Here is a 16,668-nt window from a genome sequence, read left to right as displayed (position 1 = left end):
AGGGCAGCCAATATTTTAATGACACTGGAAAAATTACATCCTGGGTGATTTTTATACTTAACTAATGCCAGAATACATTTATGTTTGAAGTAATGGCAACCCAATGAGTTTTCAGCTAAACATGAATGACTAGCCAAAAAAGTATAATCTGCATAAATGTAGATATGCATACTACAGTTTGGTTATGTGTGGTTCCTCCAGGTTTAAAAGTAAGGCTACTTATTTCCTTAGCCTAGACATTCTATGAAAATTTCAAAGAGCTTTATGTCTTTGATGAAGTGAATAATATACAAGCATCCTAGTCGCTACAGAACTTCAAATTCCCCACCACTTCCAATCCTTCCACACACTCCCCCAAAAAGCAAAAAAAGAAATGGTTTAGAATCTAAGTTTGACAAATTTTAAATTAACTTAATATTTTAATCTTTCTTCTTTTTTAATTAATTTACTTATTTTAGTTGGAGGCTAATTACTTCACAATATTGTAGTGGTTTTTACCATACATTGACATGAATCAGCCATGGGTGTACATGTGTTCCCCATCCTGAATCCCCCTCCCACTTCCTTCCCCATCCCACCCCTCAGGGTCATCCCAGTGCACCAGGTCTCATGCATCGAACCTGAACTGGCGATCTATTTCACATATGGTAATATACGCATTTCAATGCTATTCTTTCAAATCATCCTACCCTTGCCTTCTCCCAGAGTCCAAAAGTCTGTTCTTTACATCTGTGTCTCTTTTGCTGTCTCACATAAAGGGTCATCATTACCATCTTTCTAAATTCCATATATATGTGTTAGTATACTGTATTGGTGTTTTTCTTTCTGACTTACTTCACTCTGTATAATAGGCTCCAATTTCATCCACCTCATTAGAACTGATCCAAAAAATATGGAACGCTTCACAAATCTGTGTGCTATCCTTGCACAGGGGCCATGCTAATCTTCTCTGTATCATTCCAATTTTAGTATATGTGCTGCCAAAGCGAGCACAATATTTTTATCTTTCAAAATTAATTAGGTTGTCTCCAATTACAATTTTTGTTTCTGCTACTATTTCATCACTAATATACAATATGCAAATATGTTAGGGCACAAAGTTTTCATTTTAGTTTATATTTATGGTTAATCAGGCTCTGCAGTCACAGAATGAATCTGCAGTGTGACACCTCAGGGACATGGATCATAGAAGTTTCAGTTCCACACAATATTTAGAGTCACACAGAGGAACTTGCACACACATTTGTATTCACATAAGCACACTGTTTTCTGGCTACCTTCCCAAATCCCCCAGCCCCAAACCCTCAAATGTATCCCATCTCCTCAGTATTCTTGCAGGTATCTAAACTGCAAGATCAGCTCTGACCTCAGTCCTGATAGAAAGTGGGGAATACATCACTCACACTGAATTTGGAACCGAGCCCACTAAGTGGAAAAACTCCAGCTACAGCCTCTCAATTCATCATTCACAGTTCACAGCTGGGCACAGGGCTGCACTTTCTGCAGAGGAGCTGTGACTTAAAATTGCAAGGGACCATAATTGTCAAGACACCAAAACTCCTTTCCCCCTACTCAGTTCATGGATAAAACTCAAAGAGTCTTGTTTTAATAAAAGAAATACGACGACAAAGAAACTCTGTGAAACGCCAGGCTTTGTATTCCCTCAAGTCATCACATACAAGACAAATTGTTATTTGGTCTCCAGCTAGCGTTTGTGTAGTAGAAGTGGAGGCCTTATTCCTTATACCAGCCTGACTTTTTAAAGTTTAACCAGAGCTAAAAGGGGTATGATGGGTGGTAACAATAAAATCACTAATACTGAGCAGTTTCCCTCTGCGCCAGGAACCATGCTAAGCCCTTCTCAGGCAGTGTGGCCTCATCACATACTCCAGACCCAGACCACCTGGTTTTGAATGCCAACAACACCATGCAATAACTATGCAACCTTAGGTAGGTTACTTAGCCTCTCTGTATTTTAGTTTCCTCATCTGTAAAATGGGGTAATAAAAGCACCACATAGGATTTTCATAAGAATTAAATGAGTATGTGTAAAGCACTTAGAACAGTGTCAGGCAGACTGCCAAATAAATACAGTTGCCAGATAAAGTACAGAATACCTACTGAAATTTGCATTTCATATAAATGACTACTTTCATAGTGCAAGTACTACCAAATATTTCATGGGACATACTTGTACCAAAAAAAAGTTGTCATTGTATATCTGCAATTCAAATTTAACTGGGCATCCTGAATGTATGCATGTAGCTAAATCTGGCAACCATACATACAAATTTGCTATTACAATTTCACAAACACTCATGCTAAACTCTTGAGGCCAGATGTTTCAGAGCTCAAGAGTCTAGAAAAGCAATGCAATGCATAAACCACAGATGATATAATACTGCCAGCAATGTCTTAAGTAGCACTCCTGAAGCAAACACATTAATAATTCTACAGGGAATAGAGTGCATTCTCTGAACAGGGATGAACAAAGCCTAAAACAGCCTCACATGAGTTAAGATACAGTTTTGCCATCACAAGAATTGACGCCAGGTCCAGTCTTGCCAACTGAGTTACAATGCTCTCTCAGTAAGGGGTAAAGGATAAGACATCATGGACCTCAACTTCTAGTACTACCACCATCATTATTTTCTTCTATTCTCATAACCAGTATGATAAATTAAAAGCTCTTCCCTGGTGTCTCAGTAGTGAAGACTCTGCCTGACAATGCAGGAGAACTGGGTTCAATCCCTGATCGGTAACATCTCACATGCTGCAAAGCAATTAAGCCCTATGGACCACAACAATTAAGCCCCGTGCTCTGTAACAAGAGAAGCCACCACAGTAAGTTCACTCACCACAACTAGAAAGTACCCTCTGCTCTCCACAACTAGAGAAAGTCCATGGGAAGCAACAAAGGCCCAGTGCAGAAAAAAAAAATCTCTTCCCCATTTTACAGATTGTGAAACTGAGTCACAGGTGGGTTTATGTATTTAGCCCAGCTCACACAGCCTGTATGTGGCCAGATCAGCTTTCAAACTCAAGTCAGCCTCCCTGCTCTTATCCATCACCACCACTGTCATTAACAAGCCCTTTCCTTGTCTCCTCACTTCTTTGTATTCTTTCTCCATCTGTTACCCTGAAAGAGGGATTAGGATGTGCCTAGAAAAGAGAAGAAAAGGAACAGTAAGGAAAGAAGGCACCTCAGACAAGATGGCACCTGCTCGCAAAATGCCCAGAATGCCCTTCTCCCAAACATCATCCTACAGGCAACACAAGCACGCGGCGCCAAGGCAGACACACACACGATGCATGCTGTGCCGAAGCAGGCATGCACGCAATGCACCTGGCGCTGAGGCAGGCATGCACGAGATGCACACTGCACCGAGGCACGCACACACGCAGAGCTAAGGCATGCACGCACGCAACGCACATGGTGCCAAGGCAAGCACGCACGTGATGCACGTGGCAAAAAGACACGCACGCACGCAGCACTGAGGCACACACGCACATGACATATGCGGCGCTGAGGCACGCACGCACGTGGCGCTGAGACACACACGCACGTGACGCACGCCACGCCAAAGCAGGCACGCACGCACGTGACGCACACGGCACCGAGACACACACAAGCACGTGATGCCGAGGCACGTGATGCCGAGGCACGTGACGCCGAGGCATGCAGACACGCATGTGGCACTGAGGCACGCGTGCACGCAGCGTCAAGGCATACACACACGCACGCGATGTGCACGCAGCACTGAGGCAGGCACGCACGCAACGCACGTGGTGCAAAGACACGCACATGATGCATGCGGCACCGAGGCAGGCATGCACGGGAAGCACGTGGCACCGAGGCAGGCACACACATGATGCACGTGGTTCAGAGACACGCACGCATGTGACGCATGTAGCCCCGAGGCAGGCAGGCACGTCACTCACGAGGCGCCGAGGCAGGCACGCACGAGACGAACGCGGCGCCGAGGCAGGCACGTCACTCACGCGGCGCCGAGGCAGGCACGCACGCGACGAACGCGGCGCCGAGGCAGGCACGTCACGCACGAGGCGCCGAGGCAGACACGCACGCGACGAACATGGCGCCGAGGCAGTCACATCACGCACGCGGCGCCGAGGCAGACACGCACGCGACGAACGCGGCGCCGAGGCAGGCACGTCACGCATGCGGCGCCGAGGCAGGCATGCACGAGACGAACGCGGCGCCGAGGCAGGCACGTCACGCACGAGGCGCCGAGGCAGGCACGCACGCGACGATCGCGGCGCCGAGGCAGGCACGTCACGCATGCGGCGCCGAGGCAGGCACGCACGAGACGAACGCGGCGCCGAGGCAGGCACGTCACGCACGAGGCGCCGAGGCAGGCACGCACGCGACGAACGCGGCGCCGAGACACACACGTCACGCACGCGGCGCCGAGGCAGGCACGCACGCGACGAACACGGCGCCGAGGCAGGCACGTCACGCACGCGGCGCCGAGGCAGGCACGCACGCACACGACGAACGCGGCGCCGAGGCAGGCACGTCACTCACGAGGCGCCGAGGCACGCACGCAACGAACGCGGCGCCGAGGCAGACACGTCACGCACGAGGCGCCGAGGCAGGCACGCACGCGACGAACGCGGCGCCGAGGCAGGCACGTCACGCACGCGGCGACGAACGTGGCGCCGAGGCAGGCACGTCACGCACGAGGCGCCGAGGCAGGCACGTCACGCACGCGGCGCCGAGGCAGGCACGCACGCGACGAACGCGGCGCCGAGGCAGGCATGCACGCGACGAACGCGGCGCCGAGGCAGGCACGTCACGCACGCGGCGACGAACGTGGCGCCGAGGCAGGCACGTCACGCACGAGGCGCCGAGGCAGGCACGTCACGCACGCGGCGCCGAGGCAGGCACGCACGTGACGAACGCGGCGCCGAGGCAGGCATGCACGCGACGAACGCGGCGCCGAGGCAGGCACGCACGCGACGAACGCGGCGCCGAGGCAGGCACGTCACGCACGCGGCGCCGAGGCAGGCACGCACGCGACGAACGCGGCGCCGAGGCAGGCACATCATGCACGCGGCGCCGAGGCAGGCACGCACGAGACGAACCCGGCGCCGAGGCAGGCACGTCACGCACGCGCCGCCGAGGCAGGCACGCACGCGACGAACGCGGCGCCGAGGCAGGCACGTCACGCACGCGGCGACGAACGTGGCGCCGAGGCAGGCACGTCACGCACGAGGCGCCGAGGCAGGCACGTCACGCACGCGGCGCCGAGGCAGGCACGCACGCGACGAACGCGGCGCCGAGGCAGGCACGCACGCGACGAACGCGGCGCCGAGGCAGGCACGTCACGCACGCGGCGACGAACGTGGCGCCGAGGCAGGCACGTCACGCACGAGGCGCCGAGGCAGGCACGTCACGCACGCGGCGCCGAGGCAGGCACGCACGCGACGAACGCGGCGCCGAGGCAGGCATGCACGCGACGAACGCGGCGCCGAGGCAGGCACGCACGCGACGAACGCGGCGCCGAGGCAGGCACGTCACGCACGCGGCGCCGAGGCAGGCACGCACGCGACGAACGCGGCGCCGAGGCAGGCACATCATGCACGCGGCGCCGAGGCAGGCACGCACGAGACGAACCCGGCGCCGAGGCAGGCACGTCACGCACGCGCCGCCGAGGCAGGCACTCACGCGACGAACGCGGCGCCGAGGCAGGCACGTCACGCACGCGCGCCGAGGCAGGCACGTCACGCACGCGGCGCCGAGGCAGGCACGCACGAGACGAACGCGGCGCCGAGGCAGGCACGTCACGCACGCGGCGCCGAGGCAGACACACACGCGACGAACACAGCGCCGAGGCAAGCACGTCACGCACGTGGCGCCGAGGCAGGCACGTCACGCACGCGGCGCCGAGGCAGGCACGCACGCGACGAACGCAGCGCCGAGGCAGGCACGTCACGCACGCGGCGCCGAGGCAGACACGTCACGCACGAGGCGCCGAGGCAGGCACGCACGCGACGAACGCGGCGCCGAGGCAGGCACATCACGCACGCGGCGCCGAGGCAGGCACGCACGCGACGAACGCGGCGCCGAGGCAGGCACGTCACGCACGCGGCGCCGAGGCAGGCACGCACGCGACGAACGCGGCGCCGAGGCAGGCACGTCACGCACGCGGCGCCGAGGCAGGCACGTCACGCACGCGGCGCCGAGGCAGGCACGCACGCGACGAACGCGGCGCCGAGGCAGGCACATCATGCACGCGGCGCCGAGGCAGGCACGCACGAGACGAACCCGGCGCCGAGGCAGGCACGTCACGCACGCGGCGCCGAGGCAGGCACGTCACGCACGCGCCGCCGAGGCAGGCACGCACGCGACGAACGCGGCGCCGAGGCAGGCACGTCACGCACGCGCCGCCGAGGCAGGCACTCACGCGCACACAGCAAGGCTTTCACTAAAAACAGCTAGCAAGGGAAACAAGCTGGCAGGAAGCGACAGGATCAGTGTCATTCTTCAGGCTTTACTTTTTCATTATTGTGGTTCGTAGTAGAGACAAAACTCATGAAATAAGTCGTTCTCAATACAAAAACTCAAGTAAACTCAAAAGTTTGAGTTCAAAAATGTAAATTTCACACATCTGTGAGAACCGTTCCATAGCCAAAGCACAAAGGGACTTCGGGTCTAGAAGTTGTCCTCTGATAATCCTACCTGGTCCTTCACCCTACTCCAGGTCACCCTCGCTCCACTGGAGAAAACCCTGGGTCATCTGTTCTGCTGGGAACAAGAAAGGACCTAGGAATTTGCACTTCTTTTTCACGCTTTCTGGGACAAGATCAAAAAGCTGCAACAGTTGTCTAGTCACTAGACTCCAGTAGGTCTAATGTTATGAAAAAATAGAGCAAGACAGGACTAGGATCCAAGAAAGTTACCTGGCATGGCCTCTGGTGCACGGGCACAGATGGGCAGAAGCCAGACATGAACTTGAAGCCCAGCCCTGCCGCTGACTCAGGTTGTGACCCTTAGCAAGCTATTTAGCTTTTGGAAGCCTACATTTCCTCATCTGCAGTTGGGCCACGTGATAGTACCAACTTCATGAGTTCTTATGAAGATTTTATGAGATGACACATGTAAGTCACTGAACATATTGCCTGGTTAAAAGTGTGTGTGTGTGTGTGTGTGTGTGTGTGTGTAATTTAAGAATGAGACCCCCCCACACACAAAAATAGCATAGACTGGTGGTTGTCAAGGAGTGTGGGATTAGCAGATGTAAACTATTTTACATATAGGAGGGTTAATAGGGTCCTACTGTATAGCACAGGGAACTAAATTCAGTGATGGTGGTGGTTTAGTTGCTAAATCGTGTCCGACTCTTTGACCCCATGGGCTGTAACCTGCCAGGCTCCTCTGTCCCTGGGATTTCCTAGGTAAGGATGCTAGAGTGCTTGCCATTTCCTTCTCTGGGGGATCTTACCAACCCAAGGATCCAACTCAGGTCTCCTGCATTGCAGGTGGTCTCCTGCATTACAGGAGGATTCTTTTCCAGTTGAACCACCAGGGAAGCCTGTGATAAACTATGATGGAAAAGAATGTTTATATATAGTGTGTGTGTGTGTGTGTGTATATAATGTAGTATAAATATATACTATATATAGTGTGTATATGTAATATAACTGAGATTGCTGTACAGCAGTAGTTAACACATTGCAATTCAACTATACTTCAACTTTAAAAGTTTTTAAAAAGAACTCTAATAAGACAACTATCTAACCTAGTATCTTTGTATAAAGCCTCAGAATTCAAAAACCCTTTTACCTATGTCTTTTCCACTTTAATCAATGCCACCGCCAAAAATCTAAGTATTTCCTTGATTCTCTGTATTTTTTTTACAGCACACATCCAGCTAAGGTGATAGGAATGTCGATGGCCTCTGTCTTCAGGTTTTAAGAAAGACCATTCAGCCTTCCACACCCCTTTCTGATTTCCTTATAATGACTTGGAATACTGCATAGCTGTTTTATTACAAGGAAAAAAAAAAAAGAACAGGAAACCTATGTTCCACAACTTCACACCAAGACTTGAAAGTAAAGTTAAAATTTCATCAGAATTGCATTTCATACTTGGTAAACCTCAAACAAGCAAAATACTAAAAATACCACCTGTTTTCTCTTCCACTCCCCAAGGTACCATAAATATAACTTAACACAGGGTGGAAAACTGACTTACCAGCTTCGATGCATTCTGGCTTCAGGCAGTACTCTGGTTTAGCATGGAGACTTAAGAAACCTTGACTCACTGAAAAAACAGACCAAAATAAATGACTGGCTTGCAGCAGACCACCAACAGGTAACCCACTGTCAGGCACACTTGTGAGACGTTTGATATCTATTCATCCTTCCCTGTATTGACACCACATTCAAAAATCCACTTGGCTCAGTGTCACAGAACCAGAATCTGGTCACTAGCTAAGCAACCTTGGTGAGACTCTTGGTTGCTCCAAACTTGGTTTGCTTGAACTTGAAGACAAATAGGCACAACTAGACCAGCACTTCTTAGAGTGGGGGCCCAGGGGCAAAGGCAGCACAGCAACATCACCTGGAAGCTAATGAGAAATGCAGATGACCAAGTCCTACCCTGACCTTCAGACTCACAAACTCTGGGGTGGGGGCCCAACCATCCTCATTTTATTTATTTAATTTTAATTTATTTATTTGTTTATGGCTTGACCAGGTCTTCACTGCTTTGCATGGGCTTTCTCTAGAGAGTTGCGGTGAGTGGGGGCTACTCTAGTTGTGGTGCATGGTCTTCTCATTGCAGTGGCTTCTCTTGTTGCAGAGCTCGTGGGCTTCAATAGTTGTGGCACAGGGACTTAGTTGCCTCACAGCATGTGGGATCTTTCTGGACCAGGGATCAAACCCATGTCCCCTGCATTGGCAGGCAGACTCTTAACCTCTGGTCCACCAGGGAAGTCCCATTTGCATTTTAACAAGCCCTCCATGTTATTCTGATGCATACTCAAGTTTGAGAACCATTTGGTTAAATAATCCCTAAAGTCTTTTATCTCCGATTATCTGTGGTTTAAGTCTAATTATTTCACTTTCTGTTTACAACTGCATTCTCATTTTAGTGATGAGAAAATTGAAAGTTATAGACTGTGTCATTTGGACTAAATCCAGAGTGGAAGGAGAAAGCTAGCATATGTGGCACTTAAAGTCCTGCATCTTATCTAAACCATTCATACAGATACAGCCCATAAAAGGAGGAAAAGTAACTGATTTTTTTTCTGTCAAAAGAATCATTATCTGCCTGTCCTGTACTCACACCCACCTCCCACCAGGCCCAGCCCAGCTACCACACAGACACAGCTTGGGGGACCAAGCTGCCAACTACTTCCACCGAAACCAAACCAAACAGAAACCCTACAAGACCTAAGTAGCTTTTCACCAATGGCTTCATTTCCCTGCCTGGCTGGCAACTTTCTGCAAATGTATGGGTGCCCTGTTCGTAAACTTCAGGTAGCACCTAGACGTTAGCAGATATGAGTTTAGACTTTGAAAACATTTGTGGTAGCCAAGGAAATTGTGGGGAATTCATTATTGCTGTACTCTGTGAGCAGAAATAAGGAATCATTTGGAGATGTGGCCGTGGGGAGATTGAAGGTAGAGGGTGAACGGAGGCCAAGGCCTTTCATGGCATCCTCAGCAGAGAAACAGTATCCTTATGTTTCTGCACATCACTTGCCAGTGTGGCGATTTGTATTATTTATTAACCCACATTCCAAGAGGAGCCTGCTTTTTCTTTGTTCTTTTCTCTGCTGCCATCCTCCAGTCTTTTTACCTGTGTTACATTAAACATTCAAGAAAACTGCCTATGAAACAAACATCTCAGGCCTATTTTTAAGAAAAGAAGTATCTTAAAGTTATATTTTGATTTCTTTAGAAAGCAAAAAAAGCAAAAATATGTATGTGGAGCGTAACAATTAGCATGAAACATTTCAATATGCCTTGGTGATTGAACCATAAATTTTCCCTTCAGTCTATTACTATATGTTTACCAAATGTTCTTTAATGAGCATGTCTTTTTTTTAATGTGGAAAAAGAAAGCTTATTGCAAATAATAATATTTTATCATTCTGGACAATACCTTCTTGATACTAACCTTATTTTATTTTAGAAAAAAGATAATTGTTAAAAATTTATTCCTTTCAAGATACAAACTTCCAGTTATAAAATAAATAGGTCATGTGGATGTAACATACAACCTGGTGACCATAGTTAGTAACACTGTATTATATATCTGGAAGTTGATAAGAGAGTACATCTTAAAAGTTCTCACCACAAGAAAAAATATCATTTGACAAAAATACCATTTCTTTTTTAATTTGAGAGCGCACAACTATTTAAAAGCAAATGTCTCTGAATGTATACATCCAAATGGACATGGCCACCTGAAGCAATACTTCTCAAACTTCAATTTGCAAATGAATCACCTGGGGATCTTGTGAAAAATGCAGATTCTGAATCAGTAGGTCTTGGGTGGGGCTCAGGCTCCCAAGTGATGCAGATGCTGCTGGTCCACAGACCACACTTAGGAGTAGCGAAGGCTGAGGGAGAATTATTCTCTAACATCATTACACCTTCTCTTAAAGATTCTAAGTGAGAGAGAGCCAAGTTATCAGACACATCGGAAAGTTATTTTTTTCTATTTATGTAGGCCTCCTTACCCATAATAGCATCAGCTGACTTGATGAATTTTACTGTGCTTGAAAAACTTTAGAGCTGATCCCAAAGGATCATCTTCTCCTAAAGAACAAAGATTTGGAATCCCCTAATTCTAATGGTTAGGACTCCACACGGTAGAGGGCCTGAGTTCACAACCTGAATGGTGTGGCAAAAAAAATGCTGCCATCAAGAATATTCTAATAATATGCTACAGCCTCAGAACTCCCATAAGAGTGGGAGGAATTTCAAAGAGGCTTCAAGCAGCAGTAACATCATTAAAAAAGAGCACATATCTTTACATAAACAATAATCACTTGGATTTTTAAGTTTGAGAGTGTTTGCAAAACACCGAGAGCCTAACTTTGTAGTCACTTCTGACATAGTGCATAGTCCTTGACATTATCATTTTTCCCCCAGTTGTGAATTTCAGGATAGGACACTTGCCTAAACCCAAAGTGCCAAGAAATCTCACAACAGTTTTCAAAAGCCTCAAGTTCAGTTGCAGGAATAGGAGATTCAGCAATAAACCCATCTAATTTCCTAAATCTTCAGCCACAGAAAACATGGAAAGATGGTTTGCTCATTTTATCAGTTTTCAACCACACAACCCTAACTTTTTAATGTTTAATTACTGGCTTTCCCTTGCCAAGATAAACATGGCCGCCTGCATCCTGCATATGCCAAGGTCTGTTTCCAGGCTTGCTACATTTCAAACAGCACCTAGGCTCTCCTCAGGAAAGGGCTTGGACCTACCTAATTTTCAAGCTAATGAAATAGTATAGGCCGCAGGAGAAAAATACAAAGGAGAACAGTCAAAGATTCAGAATGCCTAAAATCTTAGAACATCGCTCTCCCCTTTCTAAGATATTTCATTCTTTCTCATAAGAATATGTTTTTATCATCATATATACTCTCTGGGAACATCATTCTCACCAACAGTCATTAAAATCAATGAATCACAATACCTTTCAAATCTTGGGAGGAAAACCTCTGTTTTCCTTCATATTAACTTTTAAATCTAATAGAAAGAGTTAAAATTTTATTCCACCAGAATTACTAGATTGGAATGGAATTGAAGAATGCCACTAAAGGTGCATTTTTAAGGACTGATTTGTATTTTGTGAGTTAAATTTCATGAGTCATTCAGGCAAACATTGACAAAAATCAAATGGAAAGAAATTCCAGCATGGTTTGATCACAATGTAAAGTCTTTCCTCACAAAATAAATGAAAGTATCTGACTATGAATTCGTCAACACTCATTTTGCTAAATGTAAATGCATAATAAAATGTTTGCCTGAGGCAACCAAGTCCTCCAGCCACTCGAAACTACTTTATACCTACTTCACATTTTGGATTATGTGTTTGGTAGTTGGGCATTCATATTTATTTACCTTCCTAAAGAAAAAGCTTCCTTTCATTTGCATATTTAATAGAAGCTAAGGACGCACCACCTACTAACACCAGCAAACAGCTTTCCACCTGCATCCTGACAAGGTTTGCCAGAATTAAGCACAAGGAAACCACTGCACACTCACCCAGTTCGCTGGCCTCCAGCGCCCCACTTACCTAGAAAGAGGACTATGCCCAGCACCAGGGTGCCACCAATGAACACGACCAGGGCGATTCGAGTGCCTCTGTTGGCTGTCTTTCCGATCTCCATGCTGCTCCCTGTTTCTGCCTCCATCGGGAGAGACAGAGAGGCCAGTCAAGAAGAAAGTCGCTTTTTGTGGTTTGGTGGCTGGTCTCAAGAGTCTGTTAGGCGTTGACATCCAAGGTTCTCATGCTCTTCTACTAATGGACAGGTTAAAAAAAAAATCCCGTCAGGAAATGTCCTCTCGCCACCCTTTCTCAAATAATTCTTCACAAATGAAATGAAACCCAAAATATTGGTTGCCTTGCCTTTCCCCCTGACCAGACAAAACAAACAGTGGTTGCTTTATCTTGGTGCTCTCCCCCAGCAAAGTCCCTCTCAACCGACCGTTTGGCAGGCTCTTCTCTCAGGCGTTCCGAGTGTACATGTTTTACTATGTTGCTGAACAGATGTTTTAGCTATTTAAATGTATAGTCACTTGGGGAAGAAAACACAATTGTCTTTATCAAAACTGGATTCTCGTCAAACTCCCCCAAACCATGATAAGTTAGGTGGCAAGGATTCTTCGGACCCACTTCAAGATCTCAAAGAATCATATAATTCTTTTGCCATAAGCATTCTGCTCGCCTGAATTGTCTTCATCAAAGATATTCTTGCAGCGTGCAAGTCCCCTTTTAAAGCCTTCTAAGAGTTCCGGGGATATCCTGGAGCACTTTATTTTCGGAACTTTGTGTATGACAGCATGTGCCAAAAATCAGAGTCATAGCCCAGTGCGGTGCAAAGTAGCAATTAAGACAACCTACAGAGGCTGATGGTTTGGACTGGAACTTGTTTTTAAGGAAGAAGGAGAAGCACTTCCTTTCTGTGGTGCTAAGAATTGTAAAAAGGTGAATAAGTGTTCAAATTAAGCTTGTTAGCAAGCACACAAGATATGACAAGAGGGTTTTTCCTTGTGTGTTTTGATGAAAAGTACACCCATGCATTTTGCCCTCCAGCCCCACCACCGGTTAGTACGTTCTTGTGTTTTCATCAAGCCCCCGTCTCAGCAGGTTCCCCAGGATGAACTCAGAGGTTATTGATTTGCCTGGAAAGACTGATTAATAACTGGTTCTTTGATTTCTTGGATTATACTAACAATTTAAGTGATAAAAATCTGCTTTCTTCACGGGGCAGGACAACTGATATTTCAATGTTATTATAACACCTGATTAAGTTTTGCTGGAGGTCATACAACAGTTGGGAGTGGCACTTAATTCAGTTACATCTGGAAACCAGGAGAATGCTTTTCTTATACAAAACTTCTGCCCACTGCCTTAGGGGTTCATACGAAAGCTCTGCAGACAGTCCTGTAACACCTGTTGCCTTACTTTCTGCTCATTGCATTGCCCCCCCGCCCAAGCCAGAAAAACACAAGCTTTTATCCAAATTATGACATCATGGTATGTTGTGGACACTATGTGCTCATCAACTGCTGGTTTATTTTGGTGTTATTGTTCCAATAACACATCCTAGCAGGCCTTTGACTTCTAGGATAGGATCCTCCCAAGAGTTTTGGGACTTGACTCCATAATGCTTCTTAGACTGCAAGCTTCATGAATGAGGTCAGGGATCATATCTGTCAAATTCAGTGCTGCAGCCCCATCAGCCACAGTCTGTGACCTGCAACAGTGAAGGGAGAAATACAAGCAATGAAAATTATACCAGTCAGCTCCAGCCACTTACTCTTAAAAAACAGCTTCAGGAACCCCAGACACTAGTGTCTTTCAACCTCCTGATTCCTTCTAGATGCTCAGATGGTAATAATACTTCACATGGGTATAGTAGTTTCATATCACATTTTATCCCCATGGTAAACCTATATATGGGGCTTCCCTGGTGACTCAGCAATAAAGAATCCACCTGCCAATGCAGGAGACCTGGGTTCGATCCCTGGGTTGGGAACATCCCCTAGAGAAGGAAATGGCAACCCATTCTAGTATTCTTGCCTGCAGAATCACATGGACGGAGGAGCCTGGTGGGCTACAGTCCACAGGGCTGCAAAAGAGTTGGACATGACTGAGTGACAAAACATTAACAACAAACCTTTATACTTGCTAGCAAAGGTATTTTTCTCTCTGTTTTGCCCCCAAGAATGCTGAGGTCCAAGGACTGGCCTCTGGTGACACAGGAAAAGCTGGAAGTGGAAAGATAGCAAGGGGATCACTACCATCTCCTATGCACAGGGAAGAGGACAGACCCAGAAGCATGACACCAGGACCACGCCTTCCCTTTCTCCTTCCTTCCAATCTCCTCACGCCTTTCCAGGTCCAGGCTGGTGATTGTGAGTTGACAACTGGAAACCTTGGACTGGTAGTTTCCCCAAAGATGAGGGTGATTGGGACTTAGTCTGAAGCACACCTGTCCATCACATAACCACATGGATTCATTCCTGAACACTTGACTGCACAGTGAAAAGCCTTTAAACCCAAAATTAGCTCCATTACTTGTAACAGGAAAATTATGGCACATTCCATCCCAAATGAAGATATGCAAATACAGATAGAAAAATGTATTAATTGAACAATGAAATAGGTCTGTTCAAAATGTCGAAAATAAATAGTTCATACAATGTAATGAAGGTTTATTTTACCCACCAAAGGACTAAAGGAAGACGAGAGTAGGTGGGGATTGGTAGCAGAAAGGTTAATCATTCATCATCAGGTGCATTCTTCATTCTGTGCCATTGTCTGCACTAATTTTTCAACCTTTTCAGAGATGATTATTTTGCACTTAAAGTTGTAGTACAGAAAAAAACCTTTAGAGCAAAATAAATTCAAAGCACGGTGTACTCACAGGACACAAAAGCAGGAATCTGCAAACTAGGGCACAAGGCCCACTGCCTGTTTTTGTAAATAAAGTTTTATTGGAACAAGGGCATGCCCATTTGTCAAGGTATCATCTACGATTGCTTTCATGCAGTGAGGTCAAAGTTGAGTACTTTTGTGACACAGATGGTATGTGAGGCTTAGAATACTCTGACCCTCTAAAGTTTACCAATCCCTGAACTAACTGCTGCCTCTTCACCTCACCTACATGGCACACATAAACAAAGCAAAATTGTCACTGACCACACTTGACCCACTCCTGAAAATCGTTCTACTTGATATTCTGTAAATACAAGCTGTTGTGTCAAGGAAATTGGCCAGTGTGTCTGTGCCTGAAATTGTAATATTGAAGTTGCAGCATATTGTTTAGTGTGTTTTGAGGTGAAAAGTCAGTATTCTGCTATTAAAATAAGTGGGCTTTGTCAAAAAAAATTTATAATTTCTCAATAGCTGTAAAAATTAGTAAAGCAAAAAGTCAGTGTGCAAATGAGTCTATTAATAGTTGGGTCTGTACCAACCCAGTTGTTTCAGTTAAGAAGCTCCAAGTGACTTCCCTGGTGGTCCAGTGGCTAAGACTACACTCCCAATGCAGGGGTCCATGTTCAAACGCTGGTCAGGGAACTAGATCCAGCATGACACAACTAAGATCTGGTGTAGCCAAATAAATATTTTTAAAAAGAAGAAGAAGCTCCAAGACTATCAGGAACCTTAACCGGAATCAATTAATGAATCAACAGAAGTTTCTTGAGCATTTCTCAGGTGCCTGGCCCTCTGCAAGGCCTGTGAGGGAAGACAAAGAAGGTACGCCAGAGATTCCAGACTGGGAAACTGAGCTTGGGCAGGAAAATACGCAAAATGCATGGCAACTTAATTACAGAACACTACAGACCAGCAAGTATCTAGAGAGATAGAACTCCCTGAGCAGTAGATTTGTTGGGAAGACTTCCAGAAGGAGGACCTGCAAGACTGGACAGCTTAGGCAAAAAAGGAAGGCTTTCAAATAGGCCAAACCCCACCCCAAGAGGGGACTTGCCTGGGCATTCACATCTCTGCCTGCAGAACTCACAGGTGAGACTATCCAGAGACATGAATCTGGCAATCTCAGCCCAATCCCAGTGGCCTGAAGACAACTGGAGGCAAGTCTTTATGCTAGACATGAGTGCATCTGGTCATCACTTGGATGTTCAGGGTCTTCTGTTTCTGGCAGTAAAATCCCATGTGGGCCACAATTTCAGTGAGAGGGAAGGAAATGATTCAAATTCTGAAAAATGTACTCATCCATTCCCTGGAAGCAGGAGGGAGTGAGTGAAGGGAAAAGAGGGAGAGAGAAACTAAACACAAAACTCGAAGCTGGGAGCTGTGTCAGGGCTCTGTTATTTGTTGGCAGGTCCATCAGATTACGGAGGGTTCAAGATCCAGGCCTTCCACTAATGAGACTCTACTTATATTATATCTGATCTTTTACAACATCTTTCTTAGCTAGGTGTTCTGTCTCCTT

General features: G+C 47.0%; 1 protein-coding gene and 1 non-coding gene across 3 annotated transcripts in view; both read right to left on the bottom strand.

The window, feature by feature from the left end:
* The window catches only part of PHEX (phosphate regulating endopeptidase X-linked), a 196,651-nt gene extending 184,252 nt beyond the window's left edge, over positions 1–12,399 (bottom strand). For both annotated transcript variants that reach the window (XM_065915712.1, XM_065915713.1), the window contains exons 1-2: positions 12,282–12,399; positions 8,219–8,287 (exon numbers count right to left, since the gene is read on the bottom strand). In XM_065915712.1, coding sequence (XP_065771784.1) covers positions 8,219–8,287; positions 12,282–12,399 — 187 coding nt within the window. The remainder of the gene's footprint in view (positions 1–8,218; positions 8,288–12,281) is intronic.
* Positions 887–993, bottom strand: LOC136154865 (U6 spliceosomal RNA). Its single transcript, XR_010660571.1, has one exon. It is a non-coding gene; the product is annotated as a U6 spliceosomal RNA (small nuclear RNA).
* Positions 12,400–16,668: the final 4,269 nt, after the last annotated feature.

The sequence above is a fragment of the Muntiacus reevesi genome, chromosome X (assembly GCF_963930625.1).
Source record: "Muntiacus reevesi chromosome X, mMunRee1.1, whole genome shotgun sequence".
In the NCBI taxonomy this organism is placed as follows: domain Eukaryota; kingdom Metazoa; phylum Chordata; class Mammalia; order Artiodactyla; family Cervidae; genus Muntiacus; species Muntiacus reevesi.
This window is presented reverse-complemented; position numbering and strand designations above follow the sequence as displayed.